At 40.1% G+C, this 26,705-nt stretch overlaps 1 protein-coding gene across 3 annotated transcripts in view; it reads right to left on the bottom strand.

Moving 5' to 3' along the window:
- Positions 1 to 472: 472 nt before the first annotated feature.
- syndig1l (synapse differentiation inducing 1-like) overlaps positions 473 to 26,705 on the bottom strand; it is a 178,209-nt gene continuing 151,976 nt past the window's right edge. For all 3 annotated transcript variants that reach the window (XM_029496212.1, XM_029496213.1, XM_029496214.1), the window contains 3 exons: positions 22,795 to 23,461; positions 8,158 to 8,295; positions 473 to 823 (listed from right to left, as the gene is read on the bottom strand). In XM_029496212.1, the coding sequence (XP_029352072.1) occupies positions 665 to 823; positions 8,158 to 8,295; positions 22,795 to 23,307 (810 nt within the window). In that variant the 5' untranslated portion in view covers positions 23,308 to 23,461 and the 3' untranslated portion in view covers positions 473 to 664. The remainder of the gene's footprint in view (positions 824 to 8,157; positions 8,296 to 22,794; positions 23,462 to 26,705) is intronic.

Here is a 26,705-nt window from a genome sequence, read left to right as displayed (position 1 = left end):
GATTTAAAAGACAGTGCGCAGAGTGATGCATCTTTTATTTCCCACTCAGCCCAGAGACGTATGGAGCCCTGGTATTTGGAGTTGATGAGGGGAGATCAGAGTCTATTAAAGACAGCTTTGGTTAGCAAACTGTGATGACAGGTGACAGAACTCCACATAGAGGCCCCAAATTTAGTAGCGACTTAACTAACAATAAGATGGAGTTGTTTTAATTTCATCTTGATGTCTAACCGTCCTCAACCTTTAATAATTGCTTCAGTTCAAGGAGCTGTCATCCGGGGACTTTAAGTCAATGGGATTGAAACTGGGCTCCAATATGGATAACTTCCATTACCTAAACCTTCTCTCTGTTTCAACAACAAGAACAACAACAAAAAAAAAAAACTAAACAAAACAAACAAAAAAAAAAAACAACAACTTTGTCTATCCCCAAATCCCCTTCTTCTCACCGTCATGCTTGACCTCTCTCCAGTCACTGTGGCTAATCTTGGCTGACAGAGGGGCCTGTAGGGAGAGAAGGCTGAAAAGAAAGGAAGGTGGTGGGAGGAAACTGTACAACCCCCAAAAAAACTTTCCTCAAAGTCTGCAGAAGCAATGACATTCCCCAGAGGGGGTTGTTCTCTTCCTGGGATCCCTGGAGGTGTGCAGAAGAAAGGTGCAGCTGCTATATGCGTCCTGGTTTAGAAAGGTAGGCAATGAGAGCTACCACCACGCCCACATACACACCAGTGCCTATAGTGATGGAGAGGGCAGCAAGGAACAAAGCCCGTCGGGAGGCAATGTTGGCCAGCGGGAAGTCACCTTTGTTCACCGCTTTGGTGGTCTAGAAAAGAGAAAGTGTAAGAAAAAGAAGAAAGTCAGACACAGTTTGAAGGGATCTCAAGTGAGAAAGAAGCGACCAAATTTAACAAAAAAAAAAAAAAAAAGGGAAGGAATATAATTTCAGAAGCTGAAGACTAAGGAGTTAAAGGATGCCCACTGACCGAGTGGCTCAGTGCAGCCAAGGAAAGCTCATCATTCATTACAGGATGGAAAAATGGCAAATGTGTGAAAATGTCAAGGAGTGGACGTTATGGTTATCTCAGCTGCATACACTGAAGCATAACCCACACAGGTGAAAAGACGATTTATCAAAATTTGTCTGTAAATTAACAAAAAAAAAAACTCACCAACGATGATTCTTTATAGATCAAGTAATTACATTTGAATGGTTAAGTAAAAAACTAAATAGATTTATTTATTTATTTAGATTTCTTTAAGGGTTCTACACTGCTTTGTCGCATGGAGGGTTTTTATTTCTCTCTTGCCCAGGCAACAACTCCATTATTGTCATGATTCAGTTACCATGTATTTAAGGTTATAGTGCCTTTTTATAGCCCACTATAGGCACATAGAGATGCTCTCCCTGGTGTTGTGTTGTGTTGCTTAAATAACAGCTGTGATTAAATGTTACTGCACTGTGCAAACCACAGTAAAGAGTAAGTCAGTTTTTAGTTGATCATGTGAGTCATCTGAACCCCCCCCCCAAAAAAAAAAAAAAAAAACCCAAAACAAAAAAAAAAAAACAAGCAAAGAATCCAAAGAACTATCATACTCATCAATCAGAGAAATGCAAATATTTTGACTTAAGTATGGTTATTATTCCACACTATTATTAATATTGCCTCTAATATAGTCAGACAATTTGAACAACATTGGGCCCGTGTACCTGCAAAAATAAAACAAATGCACTAAAAATACAAGAATAAACATTCTTTGAAAAGTGTTCAATGTGCTTACAGGGGCTTCTCTTGCTGCCTTTGTATTTCAACGAGCTTGCCTGAATGTAGTGAAGACAGATTCCTATTCTGACTTGCTTTCATGCACATCCCTGAATAGATGTCGCAACCAAAACAGAAATTAAACAGTTAAGTGTAATGGGGCCATTGTTTGCAATTCGTATTGGCTTTTCCATTTTCCATCTCCATAGTCTTCTCCTATTATTGTTCTTTTTCGATTCAGTGTCATCACATATTAATTTATTGATTATTTTTTTCTACTTTATGAATTCAGTGGTCAATAGTACAGCATGCTGCTAAATCCCAGTCCTAATTTGTTCTTCCTACAACACAATACGCCCCTCAGACCACTGCGTTCATCGTATGCCGGCACAGTTTGAAATGCGAGGGTTGTGTGTGAGAAATGACCTTCCTTCTTCTTTTGAATCAATTCTAACAATGACAGAGCCGATGAGTGATGTGTGTGAAAGTGTGTGATAAAACAGGGTCAGTTCCTCCAACTCTGAAAACACGGTTATCTCAAAAACCTATTTTATTCATTTTGGAAGTGAGCCCAGCTCCAAACACTGCAAGTGGAGTCACATGTTTGCAGCTGAGGTTAAGAAGGACTGCAACTGCTCGTCTAATATGTGATGTCTGCACTGATCTGAGGCGGTAGTGACTTGAAAAATAAAGCACCAAATCAAGATTCTGTACAAATCCGCGTTTCGACCTTCATCTTCTCTCACAAGTTCTCGAGATTGAAGATAAACATGACATGAATGAGGTCTGTATTGCTAACCTCATCCTCAGAACAGAGCGAGAAGCTCAGAAATTTGAAGACTTTGGAAGTGAACCATTGCATCTCTTTATTGAGAGGCGCCAGCTGGTTCAGGCTGCCAGCCATTCAAGCATCATCCTTTTTAGGTGTACTTTGCATGATAGATTGAATTTAACTACATTGCAACTATGACACCCTGCTGAAGCACGTACACCAGTCGGAGATCATTTGTAAGTGACAGAATGCTTACAAACCTTGAAATAGTACAGTAATGCTAACATTTAGTGGATTTTACTATAAAATAAGTTAAAGGTCCTATATATAATAGGATTCTAGCACTCACCATAGTCTCCAATACATCCTTTTAGTTGAACCATTCCTCTCACACTGCTCTCTAGACCCAATGAATTTCTGAGTGACACGTGGCCAGGCCAACCAAAGACAACAGATTGCAGCCTAATTTTTGCCAGGATTTCAGTAAAAACTAATTCTTGGATTGTGCCCTTGAAAACGCTTCTTGACATCCGATTATGTCACATTATTTCCAGTCAGCTCTGTAACACAAGGACTGCTTAGTGCTGTCACTTTTATTAAAAGATAAAAAAGTAACTACATTACAAATTGTGACGTCAGGCCCGCTGTATAGTCAGAAAGAAAAAGAAAAAGTCTTTTTACAATGTGGGACTTTTAAAAGCTCAAGGCCAAAAAATTCTCACACGCACTGGCTCTGTGTCAGACACAGGCTTGGGCTACACCTCGTCTGTACTCTTTATACAGATGTTTTTCATTTTTTGAATATTTCATATTTACTGTCACTTCATTTTTGCATCTGCCTCTTTAGGCTGCAGTCATGCAACCAGCAACAGAACGCCTGCTTAACCCAGATATTCCACATAATACAGTCTGTTTCTCAGATAGCAAGACATTAAGACACAGGACTAGCTTCTTTGTATCTGTCCTGTATTTGCATTGAAAGCACCACTGAATAATGATAATTTAGTCATGTCAAGTGGCCCATTATGTTCGTTGAAGGGGAATGTCATTCCCCTACATGTTTTTCAGCCAATTATTCAACCAGATTAGGTTTGTTAGCTTTTGTTTGTATCTTGGAAAAAAATGCAGTGAGGGAAAAAAAGTCCAATGGTTTCTAACTAGCTATTGAATTTAAACTGATTTTCTGTCCTGGCACAGTGCAGGTAACTTCTGAACTCTCAGCATCTTTAACCACTGGACAACATGATATATAATGAAGATAAAACTCAGCTAACCATCCATCAAATAACAAAAAAAAAACAACAAAGTTAGAGGTCTCCTCACAAGTGTTAAAAGTGTTTGGTTAGTGCCAAGAAGGTTTTAGAGGACAGTTTAAAACAAAGACAGCCAGAAGAGAGCCAGAGAGAAAGACTCTTGAAGAATGCCTTGGAAGGTCAGGAAACAAATCTAGACAAAGGGCATATATTCAGGACAAAGTCTTTAGCTTCAGTGTCAGTATAGTAATCATTGAAACAAAACTGGTGTTATGGAGGCCTTGTGGGAGATTAGGCTTGAATGCATTTTCAAAATGAGATGGAGCTTGTTCTGCTTTCGAGGATGTAGCACGCCCTCCCTCACTGTCGATTTCGTGATGTGGCAGCGGACGGTTTAATTCTCTCAACCTCTGCAGGAGTTGAAGGGCACATACTTGCCATTTTATTTCTCCGGTGAAAACATTTGTAATTGATTTACTTTTTGTTCCACTTCCCACAAATGATTAAATGAAGGCATGTTGTGGCGCTCCCTGTGAAACAAGAAACACTGAAAGACTAAATCTAATAAAGCTGGAATGTGGATGGGGATAATAATAAATCATGTCTTCTCCAAGCTTCAGCTTTATATAATGTACTGTACATCTCAATGTGAGGATTTTTCCTTGAATCCCCTTGAGAGAGAGACGGCTAGATGGTTAGAAGCGTTATAGCTTTATTTTCACAACCTTGACAAACTGATTGAAACGGGGTGTCAGTGATAACACTGATAATATCTGAGACTTAGCTGCATGGAGAGACAGGTATGGTGATTTCTCGGTAGTCAATTCAGTACCCAAAACGTGTTTCTCTTCCAAACAAACAACACACAGAGCCAAAAATCTCCCTCTTTGTCAGTCTATCGACCTCTCTCCTGCAGACGCACATGCAAATACATAAACTTTTCCTCATTCATTCATTTTCACCCATTATGATGACTTGTATGCCATTAGATAACTTCAGGGGAGTCTTATTTGCATAACCATGAAAGGAATCACTGCTGCCTCTCAGCTCCGCACTTCCCCGCACAGATGTCTTAGAGCTGAGAGAAACATTTATCAGCCTTTCCAAACAAAACACTCACCCTATTAGTGGCAATAATTCAAACCTCGATTCTGTTTCCCCAATCAAACACTCACAGCTAATTTTCCCCAGATATTCACAGCATTCTCGTCGTTATCTGTCATCTGTGTGTGTGGTTACGGGCTTCTGATGGTGGTTAATGATGGATGATATGCAGTGCCATTTAACATGACGTTGTTGCACCGTATTATTGATGTAGTCTGTAGACAGGTAAGATACAAACAATTTAAAGCGGCACACGTAGACATGTTTGTATCTAATGTGTGACTGGGCTGCTTTGCTTGGGAGCCATCTCTCAGTGCAAAGTGGCCTGACCTTCCTGTGGGACAAAAACACTATTGATCCGCCATCCGTACACTCCATTAAAGTTGGTAACCTGTTTGTTTGTAAATGTCCTCAGACTAAGTGGGCAAGCTCATGTCATGCCATCATTTGTCTTTTTGCATGGGCTCATTCTGCTGCTCTCCTCGAATCCCAAAAATATGGACCAATTAAACAACTATGAAGCTTGTTTGTCTCTTCTCTCCGATACAACCCGATGATAATATGCCTCACTGACCGGTGTAATGGTCCCTGATCATCATGGTTACAATTACAAATATATGATCAATCTTGTGGATGGAGGTTTGGGTTACAAAGGCTACTTATTGATATCATAATTACTGTAATAAACACATGTTTAAGGCTGTGGTACTTATGGTAAAATAAATGACATGATGAATATTCAATTGGCTTCAAATGGGAAAGGAGCAGTGAATGGAGTTCATAACATGTTCATAATGTAATCACAAGCAGATGTGTGCTGTAGATAGATGGATATATAAGATGGAAAAAAATTACACTGTTCATGAACTTTAAGAACTGCAAAGTGAAGAGTTTGGCCTCATATCAGACTGGAAAAGAAATATCATTTTATGAACAAATGCACTACAAGGTCTCATAGCTTTAAACTGAGCTCTCTCCTTGTAGCACCGCTGGCATTGCAGCTAAGGTTGCAATATTTCGTATAATGTCAACAGGAGTTTCATACGGCAATACATCCGTAGTGGCCACAAGCGTAATGTCAGCAAGTAGTCAGTCCTGTCTGTCCATCTATCCTATTCCTGGGAATCCAATATCTCAGAAGTCCCAAGGGTCCTTTAAAATTTGGGTCAATACAAAAAGTCCAAGTGACTGTGATGTCACTAAGCGTCACAGCAAACACTTCATTTTAAGTGCCATCTCTAAAGATCGTCCTTTTTTTTTTAGGTTACAACTAAGGGACAAACTGCAAAAAAAAATTGGTGGTCAAAGGTCAAGGTCGTTGTGACATCATAATGCTCTGCAAAAACACTTCTGGTCTTTAAGCAATGCTGAAATGACTTTTTAATAAAACTGTCTTAATTTGTGTTTCCAGCACTATAATCTCAGACAGTGATTATCGCACATGCTAATATAAACTTAAAGCTTAAAACTAAGCTTTTTTGAGTTTACGATGAGGGAATATGTAAATAGTGAGATTCAGATTTTACTCAAATCTTGTCAAGATAGCTTCTGTAGTTAATGTCTATCAGCAGAGATCCCACACGCTTCACAGCACATACAGAGACGCAGCAGCATAGAATTTCATATGTATAATGAAATTTCTGCTGAAAACTTAACACAATATCCCTGTGTTAACTCCCACAGATTTAATTCATTTAGTAGGCGGGGGGACCTCCTGTACAATTGAATGAAATGAAGACCAGTGAAGTGGTTTATTGAGCTATAAAATGAAGCAATCTCCGACTCCCACCATATCTTTTTCTGACAGCTCCTCAGGATGGCACCTTCTGAAGGAGGGAGATTGGCAGAAAAGCCATCCATCCCTAAACACAGCCATCACTTCCCCATAATTACCCAGGAAGAATCAAATTAGCTCCTGACAAGATAATTCAGTGACTGCTTTCTTCTGCTATGGACTACTCGTGCCCGCAAGATAAGCGAGCTAAACGTTTCAGGTTTTGACAAGGTTTTATAGCCAAAGATGGAACAAATTTTTTGCAAACTCTTGTCCGTCTCTTACACATATGTGTGAGAATATTTAATAACATATACTGCTAGTGTGTGCTTTTACATGCCACTAACGACCTTTTAACGTGTTTTGCATTGTCAGGTTGATGGTGCACTTCAGAACTGATGAGCAGCGGGAAAAGTGGCATCAAGTGTCTTCTCTGTTTGACTGACACACCATCACGAACTCCGAAGGAGAAGTAAGTCCAGTTGGAATCAATTAGACAACCATTATGTGCAGGCTGCTGATGTTTCTGACTAAGAACGTATTGGCAAAAGCTCCAGGATGAACAGCATTCCCTGTCACTTTATCGGGTCACACCGGCTTGTTCTCTTTGGGAATAAACTGCTGAATTTGCAGTACACATTGATTGCTATTGTGAGGAAAACTCCTATGGTTTAAGTGGGAGTTAAGGTTTAGTTTAATGAATGGTGGCACCCAGCTAATGCATTAACTTGTTACTTTTCAGGTCACCAAGACATATGGGCATCAAAGAACTATATTGCTGGCAAGGCAAATTCATTTTCAAGTGCCTTGCTTTCTTCCATGTTTATCGTCAGTTGTGAATGTATTACCGGTTAAGGGATTGATCTAGTGTTTTAAACATGGTGACAGCAAGAGAAATAAATAACCCCAGAAAGATGGCCCTTCACTGTTGTGAAGAAGATCAGAAATGACATTTTCTGAAGTGCAGTTTTAAGTGCATTTTCATGCATTACTGATTTCAAATTGTACTTGCTAGATTAAAGCTCAAGCAGGGCTATTTAATATGTCTGAGAAGCCATCACCTTTAATACGTCGGCACATCTTTCATTGGGGTTCATTCAGCCCCCTCAAAAATGCTACTAGTTCAAAGGCCCTCTCTCATCTTCACATTTTTGGAGCTTGCAGATAGTGCTTTGGAGGTTATTCATATACTATTCCTGAAGGCACCGCTCGCCTCTTTTTGGGAGCATCAAACAGCCATTACAGTTTGGCCTTGCGTTATTGACGTATGCCTCAGTAAAAAGTGGCCTTGCATCAGTGGAAAACAAGCCAGCTGTCCGTGTGACAGCCTTAACCTCTGGGGGAGGATTTTCTCTGGAATATATAAATGCTTTCATGTCGAAGAATGCATAGAAATTGCGTGTCGATGGAAACCATGTGTGAGAAACACAACTTTGGAAGCATTCGCCTTGCACTGACATGGTTATGTGTGTTCATGCATGTGTTTGTCCTCACCCCTTGTGAGAAGTAAAATGCTGCAATCCCCAGAGGCCAGAAGCAGCAGAGCATGGAGAAGATGGCCAGGCCGAGGTGGTCTCGCGGAGGGACGACGATGAAGTTGTCCTCACTCTCGCTGTCACTGGAACAGTCCGTCTGCACAGAGAACAACAATTCAGGCAAAAACACACATGCGCAATTTGTGCTATTTGTACTTGATCGACACAAAAGCTCAAGTGAAAAATGTAAAAATCTGTTCTTTTTCTTTATGTTTCTTTTTTTTCATACAACCACATACAACCATCCACATCCTGTAATTCCAACATTTCCAAACCCCCTTTGGGCCATTCATGACACAAAAGTCAAGCCAGTGCATCCATTTGCTAACAATTGTAAAGTTTTGATCATTGATGACGTGGACTGAGGGAGATTCTGTTGGGGAGAGATTAAAGAAAAGTTTTCCTGTGTGGCTGGGAACAAGGATCTGTGATCATTCAGAAAGATAAAGGCATTTGCGTAATGGGAAACAAAACATAGACGAATCTCCACATACAGGATCATTTGCTTCCACGTAATGTCACAGCTCATGTTCATGGACTTTTTTGTGATGGGTCATTAGTTTCTCATTAGTTTGGAGATATGCAGATTCCTACATTTTGGCATCTAAACAACAGATGGAATAAAAAAAAAAAAAAAGAAAACCTGCTACGGTTGAAAGTACTCTTCATTTCAAATGTGAAATAGTTATGAATCAAATACACCTCCTCCCTAAAGCTTTATGAAACTATTTCACGCTCCATGCAGTATTCCTCACATGGAACTGCAACGCCTTCAGCAAAAGAGAACAGACACACATACATCTGCATACCAATTCTCAGTCTTGATCCACGGCCGAAAATATCAATGTGCATTAGAAATTTAAAGTTGGGTTGTTCCAGCCACTTTAACCTCTAACATGGGCACGAAAACATTCAAGTAAAGGGAATTTTCCCCCAAGAAAAAAGAGCATTATTTATTTAGCACGGTTATGTGTTGAAAAGAAGTTTTTTATAAGCGCAATTAATCTGCAACCTTCACTCGTCATCCTGTGAGCAATGATCCAGTGTCAGTCTGGGACATAAAAAATAAATTAAAAAAATCAAGGTGAACAGCATACTCTTGCGTCAAAAAACATTTGATCGGAGGTGGGGGAACCCAGACAGACAGTGTTCACATGCAAAAAGACTAGAAAAATTATGAAGAACTACTCAGTTTACATATCAAATCTCTGTTAAAGGAGATGCACTTTCCACCCTTGCTGTCTTCCTGTTGTTTTTATTTATTTATTTATTTATATTATTTTTTGTTTATTGGGGGGGGGGGGGTTTAGCACTATGAAATCTTGTCACCAAGTAATCCTTCATTTTTAAATATTTCATGTGGATTTATAACTCCCAATCCCTGCAATCATCCTTTTGGTTGTGCCAGATGAATTTGGACTTTTATTCCAAATACAGATCACAGTGTTTTAGAGGGAGCATATTTTGATATCTTATCTAGATACTACAAAGGGAACGAGTCTTCCTGCTGAGCTGCCGTTCAGCCTGATGTGCACTGTGTTCACCACAAAGCTGGTTGTCATTTGCTCACGCTACAACAAGACATTTTAGACTGATTTCAGTTAGGCCCATGACTAATGGCAAACTTCAAACAAAGGCATGAAGCTTTGTTTCTTTTCTAGCTTGTATCCCTTTTGGAAGCATTTTCACATCAGTATTCTACAATGAACAGTAGAAAGTTCATAGCAAATGAGCAAGAGAGATGAATGGCAGCTGATAGCAACATCAAGGCTTGTTATCTTGTTACACTTAAAGCTATATTTTATGAGAAAATAAAAAACCTGAGCAAAAAAAAAAGTAAAAAATTATATTAGGGCCAACTTAATATAAAAGCTATTTTTTGGGAAGGATAATTTGAGTAAACATAGGCACTAGGGACTATTCTATTAAAACGTGAATTTTTTGTTATGTATGATTGCTCTTATTTTAATAGAGGAGAGTGCACTTCAGTTGTGTTTGCTTTGTCATAAAAGTTAAATTATTCCAGCTGAGTAAGACTATTGGAGATGCATTTGCTTTGAGGGCTGAAACAGTTTTCAATAAATTTTAATCATACAGCTCTTATGGCCCTGTTGTATGATTGATGATGATGAACGAGCGAGTGGTTAAAACGTGCTGGGACTCTACCCACCAAAGGTAGGGAGAAGCGCTGGATCGACTCTCTGAAAATAAACTTCCGGACGGAAAAACAGGTATATTAAATTCCCAAACTGAAAACTATCCCAATATGGCCGTGCGCTCTGATGTCAGCCTGTACTTCTAAACCTGTTAAAAGCTGCGAGCACAAAACCTCGTCATCTTGATTGATATATTTTCATTATGTTCATCATGCAGCAGTGAGGCAAAAAAAAAACAAACAAACAAACAAAAAAAGGTCATAACACATGAGTATAATGCAGCCTGCATTCTGCATAATATCATTCTGCTGTCATGGCCTTAAGCAAGCGCTACGGTGCAATCTCTGCAGAGACAGTGCTGCTCTGCTCTGTGCCTGAAGAGCTCACTGACAATATCTGCACAGCCTTCTGGCTGTTTAGAGAATGAAAACACACATCATCCAGGGATCCTTGCTGTTTGGTCGGCAATGGTATCCAGGAAAGAGAGAGAGAGCAGCAGAGAGAATCAGTCAGGCAAGAGAACAATGAGGTTGGCTTGAGTCAGTGCAAAGTTGCAGACAGGTCAGCATGTACAGGAAGCTACATGCAGACCTGCCAGGAATATACAGGAAAGTCATTAATCATAATGCCCTCAGTTGGTTGCAGGAGATCCAGAGCAGATGAAAACCAACCACCAATCCTTCTGCAAGGCTGTCCCATCCACCCACGACTATAATTGTGCAATCTCATCATTATTTCTTATATTTCTGCAAATCTGTATCATCCAAACTCTGATCAAACTTTTAGGAAGCTGTGCTCCAAAGTTACACATTGTGACAAAACTACTCAAGGCTGTTGGACTCACTGAGAGGCTGCCATTGATTTAAAGGAATCAGAATTTTGTTTACAAATTTTTTACCTGACTCTTAATGTGTATTTGTGTGTGTGTGTGTGTGTGTGTGTGTGTTCACGCTTTGTCTGCCATTCACCACCTCCCCTGTACTAGAAAGTCCTAATGACTATGCATGCTGGTGCTGCTAGCTGCGCACAGATATATCTTCTGGGGCATAAATCCTGTCAAAGTGAGGCAACAGGCTGACAGATAACGAAGTGCTAATGGATGGTTTCACCAATCCACCATGACATCATAACCAAGAAGAGGGCTGGTGCAATTTATCTGTTGCCAAAATGGCTCTGCAACATACAGGAAATGTGTCCCCAGCCATTTTTTTTTTCACCCCCTATTCTCCAGCTTTCCAAATTGGATACTTGTTCTTGAACCATTGTTCTTCAGTCCTGATTTTATGTCAAGTAAATGTCTTATTTCATGACGTGTAATCATACGTAACTGATGTGGATGAACGTTTATGAGCTTTAACGTCTTTGCTGTACTGTGTGTGCAAAGTCCTAAACAGGTTGTTGCATTATTTACATCTACAAACTCAAGCTAAGCTGAAAGGGGATGATTCTAGCAAGATCCATCAGCCCCTTACATATGTGTATACATGCCTTTCTGTGACGCTTTTAAATGCAGATTCACGATATGAAAGATGCCGCAGGCCTCTGTAGGGAAATTTTCATGTAGAATTTTGCATTTCCATGTTATAGAATACATCCACCATGACTGAATCCATAAAACAGTTAAATTGCAGACTGTATTTTTTTTTTTTGGAGGGGGGGATTTTTCTTTCTCTGCTATCTCATGAAGCCAAAGGCAGTGGCCAAGATTACCGAAGTTAATTGTTTTATTGTGCAGCTACACAAAAGTACAGAAGCAGGCCTGAATATGTAGAAACAAACTACTTCACAACCAAGGGGAAATTCAGGAATTCAATTACTTGGCTGAATGCATAAGCAAAGTTAATGAGCAAATGTCATTAAAGAGGCAATACTGCACATGATGAAGGTTCCAGTGACTTTACATAGAATCTGTATTCACAGTAAACCAGAAAAATTATGCATGACATTATCTCATGATAATTGAGTATCTGCAACAGTGTCCTATGTCCATTAGAAAACATGCCATTTAAAAATGGAGCAGGCAAAAGTCATTTGGATCCATACGCTCCCTGTCATTTAATTATGTTTGTACAAAAGGCAGCACATGTTCACTTTGCATTAGAGTCATCTGCGGGTCATCTAGTCACAAGGTGCTAGATGCATCCTCTGCATCGTAATGTGGCATCAGTGCGCTATACGCTTGGTCTGCATCCACACCACCACAGATGGTCACATTAAGTTATGGCGGGGCAGGAGCTGGCGGCCCCAGGTGTCACTCTGGTATGAGGGTTTGTAATCTATTAGGCAGAGTGACCGAGGGCTACCAAACGGGGCGGCCGTTGAAAGGGAATACAAACTTCACCCCGGGGTCAATAAGACCTAGTGATTTATATAGTGCCTAGGCTTGTTGGCTGAGTGAGGTCCACCAGAGTCAGGAACCTCAGAGGGGCACTCAGTCAGAGAGTGTGTGATCACAATGATAAGAGCCTTGTCATGATGCGGGGCTCTCAAACATACATTGCAGTCTTTTGGGGCGGAGGTGGGAGGGGCTGATATACTACCTGTGGAGAATTTATGAATAAAATATTTGTTATTTTCCTTTCTGTTGCCCCTGTGGCCTCTTGTTGACAGGTGCGCAATTTAGAAGTGTGTAATGAGGCTACAAAAGGGAAACACTACACACCACACTTAGTATTCTTATCGTGCTCTGTAAACACGGTGAAACGCTCAAAGAAAACTCTGCTGTGGATCAACGATCTCCCTGATGAAATCTCACTAAAGAAAAGTATTGCCCTGTAACGTCAGAATCCTTCTTGATTATCCCACAGCTAAAAATGAAACACAAATAGTATTGACAACCTACTTAGTATATTACAAAATTAAAAGAAAAACTAAAGATGGATCTTTTTGACAAGCCCTTGACTGAAAACTGTAGTTTAGAAGGAACTGGATTAAAGAATTTAAATATTAGCTTGAGGTCTGGTAACAATCCTCCTACCACACAACCAGAGTCAAATCCACCATTCCTGTGATTCCAGCTATAAATGAGCAAAAACCAGCACCTTCATTGATGTTGCAAGATCTTCCCACACTTAAAGTGAGTTGGCGTGCATCTGTAATGTAGCAGGTAATTGATTAACATCAAACTGGCTGTGTAATGTGGGATATGTCAAAGCTGCAATGCATATTCACAGCCAATGAACAAGTCAAACGAAGGGACAGAGGGACAGAGTGGATATAAGACTCCACATCCTCAAGGTATTATATCGATTAGCACATCAGAAAAAGAGCCTTATCTCTGCTTTTTTTTGTTTTTGTTTTTTGTCTTCTTTTTTGGGGGGGGTGGGGGGATTAAAACCATCTAAATCCATCTAAATCCAACAGATTGATGGACAATCATTATATGTCTGTCCATGAAAAAAAAAAAAAAAAAACACTGCTCTGATTTGTAACGTGTAATCATCCCCCAAAGGGCTGATATTACTCAGCCTCATACCATTACAGAAGCATTGTTCTCATTATTCACTTTTTAATTCTGCGAGCTGTCATTCAGGCAAGGATTTAAGATGCACCAGTGAAATTTGACTGAGGGACAACAAATTGCTACTTTGCTGTTCTTTCAGGAAACGTATTCAAAAGAAAGAATGAGGAAAACATTCCTGGAATAATTAACAACTATAACCACGTCGCACAGATTTGATCAAAACTGTTCCAGTCATTCATTCATCTTGAACCGACCTCGGCTCTCTCTGGGTGAGGGCGGGGTACACCCTGGACAGGTCAGCAGTCCATCCGAGCCAACACACTCAGACCTACGGACAATTTAGAGTCACCAGTTAACCCAAACATGATGTCTTTGGACGGTGGGAGGAAACCGGAGTGCCCGGAGGAAACCCACACAGGCACGGGATGAACATGAAAACTCCAAACAGAGAGGCCCCAGGCCGGGAACCGAACACACAACCTTCTTATTGTGAGGCAACAGCGCTAACCATTATTATAGAATTAAAACATTTTGATACTTGAATTGATTTACTAAATTGTAAAACATATTTAACATTATACAGCTATTTCTGGATTAAAACATCCCCGATACATGTTAGAAAATGATAAATACAGCAATACTAACACTTGGAGGTTTGTGGTGTTTGCCCAACACACATCCCACTCAGTTTTGTAAAAAATAGCACTGCATTTTGTACTGTGGTGCATGAAGCAACCTGGATCCCAAAACAATGGAGTGAACCTGCAGTGTGAATCCCTAAACGAGAGGCGGAGACCAGTGCTAAAGGAAAACTGGACGATTCTCTTAGCCTAAACAATTAATACACTTTTTTCCCAAGAAGTCATAATGTGGCCCCTAATTATGAGAAAAAGGAATGGCAAAACCTGCACAGAAAATAGTAACTTAAAATTACAGTAAATTTACAGAGCCTTCCATCTTACTACTACTACTACTACTACTACTAATAATAATAATAATAATAATGATAATAATTCAATAATAATGCAATTTTTATATCAGTGACAAGCTCCTTTCTGACATTATTTGTTATTTACCACCACCACTGCTCACCACCACAGAACGATTCAGGGACTGATTTAAAGAAATGCGAATAGATCACTACAGTTTTGTCCCCCCCAATAGCAAGATTTAGGATGAAGCCAGACTATTCTTCAGCACTGACTAGAAGAACTTTATGGAGACTCGTAGAACCATGGCAGAAATCCCTCTGCTTCCCTCCTGGACTGTTGGTCCATAGCTAAAGAACCTCTGGTGTCTTTCTGAAGTCTGCAGCAGTGGTGAGTCTCTTTCCTCCTGTACCATCAGAATGCCCCATGTCGTGCTTTTCTCTCCATTTGGAGACGGTTTCACTGATTTATTTGTCCAAATCTAAACCTGAAACTGTCAGAAACTGTCTTACGCTTTTGCAGTTTGCTTTGATAAAATCTTAAGTCTTGAGCTGAGCTCTTTGAGATAAACCCTTCAAAGGAAGTAGAGGACACAGTGTACTTTAAAAAAGACATATTTCTCTAAAATGCACTCCAGGTATTTATTCTTTCCTCTGCCCAGTGCACAAAGTAAGTGGAAGTAAACAATGGTGGACATGCAACTCCGTTAGGCATTCACAATAATAACATCAACATTAATAATAATAATAATAACAATAATAATGGCTTTATTTATATAGCATTTTTCAAAAGAAAGTGCTTTACAGGACAGAGTAAAATCAATAACACAACAAGGTAAAAGCAAAGTGTTGTTACTTGTTAGGGAAGCGCGGCTTGTTAAATTATTATTGGGAAGCACTTAATCAGAATGATTGGCCATTGGCAAAGGATGTCAGACTGCCAGCTGAGTCAGGTTGGAATGCCTTCATTTTTGCATTAGACGGCACAATCATGACTTTATGTGCTCTCAGTCAGCACTGTAAGACATTTGCTGTTCCTGTAATTGTTGTGCAAATGCATAGATTGAATCGTCTGCTGAGTAAACTAGATGAGCAACAATTATAATTAAAATAATTTCAGCTTTTTTTTTTTTTTTTTTTTTTTTTTTGAAATGTCAATTAAACTTCCACAGGAACAGCATCTTCCTTGAAAGAACATTTGCCACATTCCTATTTGCAGACTTCACAACATAAAGTCTTGTTGCAGGGGAAATCGTTGATTAGTACAACGATACGAAGTTGAGTAGTCGGATTTGGCCTGTTACATTAGCTGACCATGAGAAAAGTCTTGCAGAGACCATTTTGGAAACATGTTTTAAAAAATATATTAGCACTGAACAAAAATGAAATAATGAAAATATAATTAAGTCTGGCACGGAATTCTCTCAAATGAATGCAAATTTTAAGAGTTGAGGAGAACCTGAGATAGTTTAACATAGAATGTTTGAGATGCCTGACTGGATGGCAGCAATAAATGGGACCATATACCAAAAGAAATCTAAGTAATCATTTTTAGCAAACTTTCATTTTTCAGTATTGTTGAAAGATTTAATTAAACATTTCAATTTACTTACTCTTAATCAATCTATACCAAAATATATATATGTGTGTGTGTGTCATAATTAAATTTTTTTGGAAGCTTTCTAACAGTTACACAGACACACCATGTAATAAATTTGCCCAGCTAGCAGAAGAAGAGTGCAGCTTTGAAATCTAATGGATGGACCAGCTCACAGCTGAATTGAAATGATCCAAGAGATCAGTTTGTCATTTACTGCTAAATGAGAAATGAGATATCACTGAAAGATTGCACTAGAATATATGACACTGGCTCATATCAGCTGCTGCACCTTTCAGTGAAGGAACAATATGTGTGCACTGAGCTGAGGCATGACTACATTTTAAATTTAATGAAGGCATAAGTGCTCATGTCCCCTCAGATTTCGTGAGAATGGACAGCCCTTCCAGCCAAAGCTGGCCTGATCTAAAACTCTGCCGAGATGAAGCAGAGGGCAGCTGGAGATATAATTTTTTCAAAACTGAGCCCTCTATTGTTATATACCCGCACACATGATTTTGTCAGTACAATGCCTGAACTAAAAAAAATAAAATAAAATAAAAAGCTACAGTCAGAAAAACTGAGAAGATACAATTTCATTCAAATTCTGCTCATGTGCAAGACAAACATATATTTCCATTATTATGTGAATATGAAATATATTGATAAAATGGAAATTCCATGCACAGGAGAAGGTAGAACAAATGGCACACAAATAGAAAGGGAAGGTTTTTTCCTAGCTCAAGTGTTATAATGTAGGAGAGAATACATTCATTTTAATGTATTCTCTCAAATCACAACCACATCAAATCTGAGGTCATGTCAGTGTCAGGACTTATTCTGCTCGGTTAAACGTATTTCCACTCATTAGTGACCTCTCTGTATAGTAGTTTGTATTGTTTTTGGCAGAACCCACCACTCCAGTAAACCATAGATGTAGACCCGCAGTGAGAGAAAAAACTGAAACTGTAATCTTTTTTGTTGCATTTCTGGCCCTGTATTTGCATTTCCTTATCAATAAATGTGCCATTGCAGGCGTTACCACCGGTAGCCACAGGTGTCACCAAAACAAAGCCTAGAGCCGCTAGGAGGAAGAAAGGCAGAAATAAGATTTGGTTCAATATAAATTGCTTCCAGCTTCTTCATTAAAGTGCTGGCGCCTCAGTCTCAGGCAATATCACAGATAATTTGCAGAGGTGAGTTGTTGAAACAAATGAGCAGACACTGGCCTGTCTTCTGCTGCCAATTCATTCTTCAATGTTATTGGACATAGAATTGATGGTCTGTCCCTCACAGACCCACATTATGATTTAACAAGGACCGACACCGTCCTCTCAGCCAGCACTATGGAACTGCACATGATAACTGGAAAAGAAATCTGCATAAAGTGTTAAAGTCCATAAAAAAAGTGTTGAAGTTTGTTGCCTGTTATTGAAGAATAAAACCAAAAATTCGCTGAAATTCTTCTTCCTCCTCCTACAGCTTTAGTTTTTTAGTTCCTGACAAATTTCAAAAAGAAAACTCAGTGCTGCCACCCCCTGCTCTCTGTGATGACTTCCATTATGCTTCAGTACAGCAGAACATGCAATTTTATCTGACATTTTTCAGATTCTGTTGTCAGACAACTGAATGAGCAGCGAGTAAAGCAGTAATTTGTCCAAGGCTCATGAATGCTACCTGTTAACCGTCAGGAAATGTAGGCATTTCGGCAATGAAAAGATCGATTCAATTATGAATTTGTGCTTGTGAAATCTTCTGACAGCCTCAATATATATATATATACAGGTTTACATTCGGTGTGTGGTGTGCTATACTCAGAGATGTTACGCAGCTAGTCGTCATGTCGTCACCTGGTAGGGCCAGGTGGTCGTCTAGAGGGGGGGGGGGGGGGGGGGTCCCCTTGGCAGCCCTCCAGTGCTCATTGAAGTTAAAGCTGGAGTTGCTAAGAGGAGACAGATGAGATTGGACTCGAAAGGTTTCCACATGGAGATGAAAGAGCCGAAATGTGAACTTGTAGCTTGAAGGGATTTAGTGCTTTGCCAGAGGGCACTTCAGCAGGGATAACGCTTGTTATCATCCTAGAGATATTTAATAGATGATCTGCTTACTTGTTACGCTGCGGCTTTTCTACTGTTTTCCTCAAAAATTACGCAGAAGGAGGAAGGCTGCTTGGCAAACTGACGATACCAAACAGAAGTCTCTTACATTAAACAAACAATCGTAGAGTTATGTTACATGGAGATGTGGGCCAGGAAAAAAGTACTTCAGAACAAAAAGAATCAAATCTTTTAATGAATGAACTACCAGTTTGTGTTTTAAGCTTGACGAGAAGGTCAAACAAAACAAAGAAAACTGCATTTAAGTGTCCTTGATAAAATTTCTCTTCTAGTTTTGCGATTCTCCTCAGAAGCCATCCGTCATTAACTCAGCACTCTGATAATTGGATGATGTGTGCTTTATTTATGCTGATAAAAAAGCAAAATAGACAACATTTTATTTTGAAGCAGCAATTACCCCTTTTTACTTTTTTGCAATGAGTTCACAAAACACTAGGCTTTTAATATCTGCAAGTTAAAGGGAATTTAACTTAAGTTTAGTTATTTAAAATTTTTCTCCCAAATATTTATACATTTCTTCCAACTTGTTTGTGTTACAGTTCTTCTTCCAATGTCACAATAATAAGACCTCAGACCTTTCTGATAATAGCGATCATTGAAGGAATAGGTATCGGCCCAGTCCTGTGGTTGTATTGATATATTGCTACATATATTGCTGCTATAACAACATGTTAGAGATGTGAATAGGCTCAAGAGTGGTCTGCATTTCTCTTAGGAATGTCTACGGCATTGACAGCAGTTTCTGATATAGTTACAAAGTGCTGATGAAAACCTTTCTCATACCTTGAATAATATTGATGTATAATAGCTGCATCATTCTGCACCACAGGATTATGTGTACTGTGGACTCGACGGCAGATTCAATTAAAAAACAAGATTTTTTTCTTTTTTTTTTTGAAGAACAAATTCTTTTCTTGCTGCAAAATGTTGCACTGAATCAGTAAAAAGCTATTAAACTTTAGCGATTCCCTTCCTAACTCAATATGGCTTGCTGAAGAGAAGCTGTACATAGAGACAAACCGGCCTGATACCGAGAGATGATTAGAGACACAGTTCAAATGTAGAGTAAAATTAAGAGCAAGTTAGTCACCCAAAGATGGTTGTAAGCTTGGTCACACCAAAATGCAGCCCAGCAAACTATCAGCTGACAAACAGCATAAAAAGGGTCACAGTTCAATCTAAAGGCACCATGGATACTTGTCTAGTAGTACGTTGTAAACAATCAGTTTTGTCGAGCACTTTTATTTAAACCGCTAATGAGCTGCGGTAGCTTCCTCCATTTTGAACACCCACCTTCACCACTCTCTCAAAAGTCAGCGCTGTCAAAACAGCCGTCAGCAGTCGTCAATGCAAAATAGCAGATTCAGCAGAGATGAGCTGAGCGCCAATATGACACAGTCCCCCAGACATGTGAGTCCCTGAATTGATTTTGTGGCAATATTTTACTCTTAAATATATTTTTTTTTACTGTTTAACCAGGCCCTAGGAGTTTGTCTAGTCAGACACAATTTAAAAACGCTGAGCAGTGTACAGGCAATGATGACATGTGACATAAAATGTTCTTTTATTGTATATTTTGTGAAAAACAACTGCAACAGTTGCTCTCCCAGGTATTGTTGCTCGAGAGCTGACATTCCTTGTGATGTTCCACAAAGCCAGAAACTGTCAAATTGTACCCATTAATCAAAGCCAAAACATGAGACTTTGCTGCGCTGCAGAAGCCATCATTTTCCTCAAAGACAGCACTTCCTCAAACTCTTTCAGACAGCACCACTAACACACAAAGCCACTTTGTAAGCATAAAGAACTGAGAATGTAGGCCTATCTTCTTCCATCCCTTTGTGGCTTCCATCCCACAATCCAAATCCTAACCCCCCTCAGTGGAACCCTCCGCTACCTATATTTATCTTTGCCTTTGTGCCTACTACATAAAGAGAAAAAGGAATTGGACTGTATTTCAGTTCAGCTTTATGAGCAGAGCTTTTAAGGTCTAAGTATTTGAGGATACCGATGCAGTACGTTACACTAACTTTATAACGCTTTCTTAATACTGTGATGAATGTACACTATATTGTAACATTTGAAAAACACATAACAAAAGAATATGAACACCTGACATTTACTAGTAGAAATTACGATACGTACGGAGGTAAAAATGCAATTGCCAAGTGAGCCTTGAAGTCTCTGAACACCATATGTTTTGGTGGTATATGAAGTGTAAGGATCAGCATTCACACAAAGGTAGCACAAAGATAGCAAACGCAAATACTATAAGCAGACATATTGTAAAGGAAGAAAATGCATTCAATGTTAGACTTAAACCATTTGTTTGGCCGTTTGTTGGATAAATTACAATTGGATAAAAAAGATTAACTGTTCTGTGTTCGCTAACAACCATTTTCCATTCAAATCACAAAGAGCGCCATCTTGGTAACACACAGACTACTGCGTGTATTTCAGTGGAAGGATTGGCGGAGGTCTTTGCATTGTGTCAGACAGCAGGCAGGGTGGTAGAGATGCCTCACACTGCTGGGAGGCTGCATAATGAGTCCCACCGTGCATTTTCCACTTCGCATTTTGAAGCTGGCAGTGGGGGCCTGATGATGCTTTTTTTTATGTGCCTGTTCATTTGTGAACAGGAGAGGTGTGGAGAAACATGAACGATACGGTAATTTGCTCACTTAACCTTTGAACAACCAACAGGAACCTGCTGTTGGTGTTCAGTATCACGTCTCGCTCATCTGTCATCCTTTTCCGTCTAAACTGGAAGTTTTTTTTTTTTTTGTCTTCGCCATCTGCATGTTAATGTTTTTCCACATTTTTTTTCCTCCTGTAAAAAGCAGAGCTCACACAGAAATTGACTTTAATTTCAGCATGAATTTAACAGATTTCCTGTGACTATCTTTCTGCCATAATGTGAAATGCAGTGACTTCCTGCCGAGGGACAGCTATATCTGCCCATGCCACTTTGCATTTCAGCAGCTACATGTTTATCACACCAATGCAGGTTAATTCCAGTGGACACAGAGGTGTGAGCTCAGTCCCTTAGGTCTTGCAGGACACTGGTCACTGAACACCCTATTCCGCCTGTCCAATCTCTTAAATCCTTTGGAGTGCTTTGTGCCATTGGCTGTGCCAGTTGAGAGTGAAAGTACTGTAGCTAATGTTGTCACGCTGTAGCACCTAATGTCCCTGTGCGAGGACAGCGTGGGTGATATTTTATTATCTAATGATGAATTTTTACTCGAGTTGGGTATTGAGGCCAAGGTCACCAGATCAAATGGGATTGGTGGTTGGTAAAATTTCAGACAGATCCAGGCATGGAGCCCAGTCTTTGGGTTTAATAATACAAGAGTACAAACACCACAGGAATACAAGAATGCTTGCTCTTTCTCTCTTTCAGCACAAACACACTGCAGGTATTCAGGCTTGGTTTAGATAGAATACTCGTGCCATCTGGGCCTGAAGTTGAAAAGCACCAAGATCCTTAAATCCCTGAACGATACACAGATCACTACCTAAAATCTCTTCATAAACCAAAATAAATTCATCTGTGTGGGTCTCTTTGGAGAGTTGTATAGAGATTTATTTTTGAGGTGCTACACTTTTGGATAATAACACAAGCAAAAACCCTGTATGCTTTAGACTTTTGGCTTAACCAGCCAAAACTCGACGACATCTGCACCTTTGATCAGCCAGCCAAATCCTGAACTATTCCCATTGCCTGTTGCTCCTCTCAAATAATTTAGCATTTCCTCAAGTGGTGACCAGACTCTTTATTTAATTCACCCATTGAGGGTAATATCTATTCATTTAATGCAGATTTCATTCATACATATCCTTGTTGATCCACTCCCATTATTTACTCTGTACAGTCCATGAAGCATTAACACAAACTCAACACTTCCTGTAAACATGTGGAAATAAAAGCATATTGTTTTTGATGGAGTTTTTTGACTGGTCTACCAATGTGGCAGCCCAGTGCAAACATTACAATGACCTCTGCATATTGTGGGTCACAGCGCATTGCACTCTTGCATTGACAGATTATTTTTTTATTCAGTGTTGAAACACGTGTCCTGGCATGTGTGGACAAGTAGCACCATCCATGGAGAAATGAGGAAGCAATTCTGCTATGTTAAATTTGCATTTCACTTTAGCCTTTCTGCTGCACACTTTTGAACAATGTCTTTACTTGTTGTGTTGTTCTGTGGGACCTAACTCATTTGATAAAAATGATCTAATTGCTGAACATAAAAAGACGTTTCTTTCTAGAAATCCACTGTGGTGAAAATGTAGTGCTCCTAATCCTACAGGTGCATTGGTTCCACTCACCTCGTACTCCACGTACTCTTCCTCCTCCACCTCGTAGGAAACTGTTTGGATTTTGATGTGTTCGCTATCCTCCAGCAGCTTGGCCTGAGGGTCTTCTGTGCCAGGCGTGTCTGTCCCGGCTGTGTTGGACATCTCTTTTGCCTTCTTCTCTGTGAAGGTAGTCTCACAGCACTCACTTTTGTATTCCTTTGCCTTGATGCTGCCGCTGTCCTCCTTGTATAGGATGAAGTTAGGCCTGTAGAAGGCCTCGACCGCCAGATGCAGAGAGGTGGCGTCCAAAAGTTGCTGAGATTTCACCTTCCCATTGGTGTTGTAGCCTCCTCCACTCACCACATTGCTGTTATTGACCTTTCCTCCTCCTCCTTCACCTCCACCCCCACCTCCTCCTCCAGCAAAATAATTAATAATGTTTTCCTGGTACTGGTTATTAGGGAAGTCTCCCCCGTAACCATTGACCATGTGCTTACTGTTTTTGTCCAACAAAGGGTTCTGGAGCTCGCTGAGGTTCTCCATAGCAACAAAGGTCAAAAGGTGAGCAGGAGGAGCTTCTTAGTGATTGCACCTCTTGCAAGCGGATGGAAGACTGTTGGGTGATATCGACTCCTCAGATATGTGCGTTGATGTCAGTGAAGTACTCAGTGTCATTCAGAAATCAGTACTTTGAGACCTACAGAAAACAAACAGAGAGCAGAAAAGAGCAATTTTTAAATTCAAACTCAGAAGCAGACTTTTATCTGACACCTACTAACAGGTGCCAGCTGGATGACAATTTACCAAACACTTGCTCAGATCAGATCAAGGTTCAGCTGTCGCTCCCTCAGCAGCAACAACTTTTTAACGGTATCGTGCTCGTCAAGAGTGGCAGCCTCCAGATGATTCTATTACGTTGAATTTCCATACTTCCAGGCACGTACAGTAAGTTAACAGACACGCAAATATCTCAGGATAGTAACCTCGGTTTTTCACAGCACCGTCATCTGTTACCTCACCATATGATCCTTCGCTATCTCTGTATGTATATGTTGTTCTGCACACCTAATTAGATTACTATTGCTCCGGTGTTTGGTGTAATCAGCCTCACCGTGTGATATGGATCAGTTGACACCATCTATACATGCACAGTTTGCAGGGTGGTAATCTGCCTTGGCTGCTGTTGTACTGTATATGGCTGACATTTATGACGAAATTACTTTTACATTGATGCCACATTTTCTTTCATTCATTGTTTTCCTTGTCAATGCATGGAAATTGATGGAAGATTGAAGTCCGCAATGTTTTTCATCAGCCTGCAACTGTCTTACTAACGCTTTGGAAGGTGCTGTCCACCCCATTACAATTTAAAAGTAACTGGATATCTTCTATTGCATTGGTTTGATTAGTCATTCATCTTCTACCGCTTATCCATTTCTGAGTCGCAGTGCATGCTGGAGCCAATCCCAGCACACACTGGGCAAGGGACGGGGTACACCCTGGACAGGTCGCCTGTCCATCACAAGGCCAACATACAGAGACAGACAGAGACCATCAACCACTCACAATCAGACCTACGGACAGTTTAGAGTCACCAATTAACCCAAACATGGTGTCTTTGGACAGTGAGAGGAAACCCACAGAAGCATGGGGAGAACAAACTCTGCACAGAAAGGCCCCAGGCCCAGGAATGGAACCCGCAGCCTTCTTGTGGGCAACAGCGTGAAGCACTATACCAACGTGCTGCTCCTAAAATAAAACTCAGCAGTTCCTAAATTTCCATGTAATGTGTCTCACAATAGTCACATTTTATTTAAATCTGTGTATGGCTGTTTTATGACAGTATTTCCACATCCCACAAAGAGAAGGTATTTCCGTTTACACATGATTTAAAAGGCCACTGTGGCCGGTTACCCGGTTGGTCTATTCTTTGGTTAATTGTGGTTATTTTGCTTAAACCTTTATACCTTATCTCCTGCAATCATTCAAACATCCATTATTAGAGTGGATTAATTCAAAATATTTTCAGTATGGCTCTGTACGACCAGTATCAGATTGGATTGGCTGTATTGGACTTTGGGGTCCCCCTGGACCTCTGTGTGCTCGAGCATATTGTGGAGGGAAATTGGCCGATCTTCAGTGGGCTGCCATTCCTACTTTTTATCTGTTCACCCATGCAATAAAAGTTTTCACTTAGCCCTGTAAGCTTTGATTTACAGTGTGCTCATCACTTCCTCCTTAGATTCTCATACTCTTTCTTCATTTTATCACTGAAAGTCATTTTGTTTTTCAAGTTTCCTCTAATGTGAGGTTTTTGGGTTTTTTTTTTTTTTTTTTGCTGTGCTTTTCATGTTTCCTGCCCCATGGATACAATAATATGCACACGCTCCTTGGCTTCCTGTAGCCCAGTAAGCACCGGATGGCCTAAAAAGTTTTCATGGTTCCTCCCTCTTAGACCCCCTGTGTTCAAATGTGCTGACATCACTGTTCCACATCAGTGCTCCCTTTGGTCCATGTTTAGCTCTAGGGAAGGCACACTTGCAGTTCTTAAGTCAGCTGACTAAAAGTGTCACTACAACAGTTGTGGACTAATTCCTTGTAAATGACTAGAAATATGGAACTATGGTACTGAGATCGCCGTTTACCTTGGATGCTGTTGTCAAGCGTTCCTTGGGCAGGATGCTTATTTAAGTGTCCCACAGCAATAAACTAACCCTGACAGCTCTAGGGATAACAAATTCCTTCTAAAAATGAACTGCGATTGCTCTGGGTTTGATGAGTAATTCCACCAGATTTTTTGCACTCCAACTGCAACTATTTTTAACATTTATATCGCTTCCTATTTATGGGTTTGAACAGGGTCTCGAAGACAAATTCAACATACCTCACCCTTGCTTTTCAAGTTTTTAAAATGTCACAAAGCATTTACTTTTCATACCAAAGGGTAGCCCCTTAAGTTCCAAAATGGCTACAAATAGCAGTTTACATCAATAAATCACCACTGCATTAATGCTGAGGCGCTGCTGTGATTACCATAATCACATGGAGCAGTCTGCAAGAGGAAAACGTATTCAGGCTGATTCCTGTTCCACAGCATTGGTCAGGGAGATAATGCCAAACAACACATATCAGAATGTTGAGTCGTCAGAGATTTTCACAATAGCAGATGGCAAAGCTTCAGTCATTTCTTTTTCTCTTCATTAAGGGTTTCAAACAGAATACGACACAGGCTGTTATAGTGAGGTCAATTCGGATTAACTCTCTGTTCGACAGGGGTCAGATAAAACGGCTTTCATATATCCAACATGACTATTTCCTCAGTTCTAACACTCTAGAACAGGAATGGTGCTGCAAGCTGACAGCTGATGACTTTTTGTGTCATTACTTAGGGATGCTCTGACAAATGTTTTTCCATGTTGTCATTCTTCCAAATTCATTACTGTTGTGTTCTTGGTACAGACAGATTATTTTTTTTTCTAGAGTGAACGAGCTATTTCAGTGCAAGCTGAGCAATGTAGGACACCTCCATTATCAGTGGAAATTAATTTTATTGACGTAACTATGATCCCACAGCTGTGTGTGCGCTCACGATTTTTCGTGGGTGTTTCTGTTTTGTGTATGTATGACTATGAGTAAACACGTGTGCACAGTTGGATGGATCTTTTTGTTCCAGCGCAAGAGGCTAACACAGAGAAAAAGAGAGAAGAGGGGAAGAAAGACAGAGATCCTACTCATGCACGTTGCTCTAGTGGAGTGCGTTGGGCATGTTGGTCGTAAGCAGTGGCTGGGAGGTATGAAGAGCTGGGAGGCAGAGCTGAAAGCGAATGAGGCAGAGCAAATGCTTTTGTGAGGAAAACATTTCACCATGACAGAGATGCCACAAGTACAGGCTCATGTGCTGCAGTGCTGCTGTGCAGGCGAGCCAGGAGGTGTCTGACAAG

The sequence above is a fragment of the Echeneis naucrates genome, chromosome 24 (genome assembly GCF_900963305.1).
Source record: "Echeneis naucrates chromosome 24, fEcheNa1.1, whole genome shotgun sequence".
Taxonomy (NCBI): domain Eukaryota; kingdom Metazoa; phylum Chordata; class Actinopteri; order Carangiformes; family Echeneidae; genus Echeneis; species Echeneis naucrates.
Note: the sequence above shows the minus strand (reverse complement) of the source record. Positions and strands in the feature narration are given on the sequence as shown.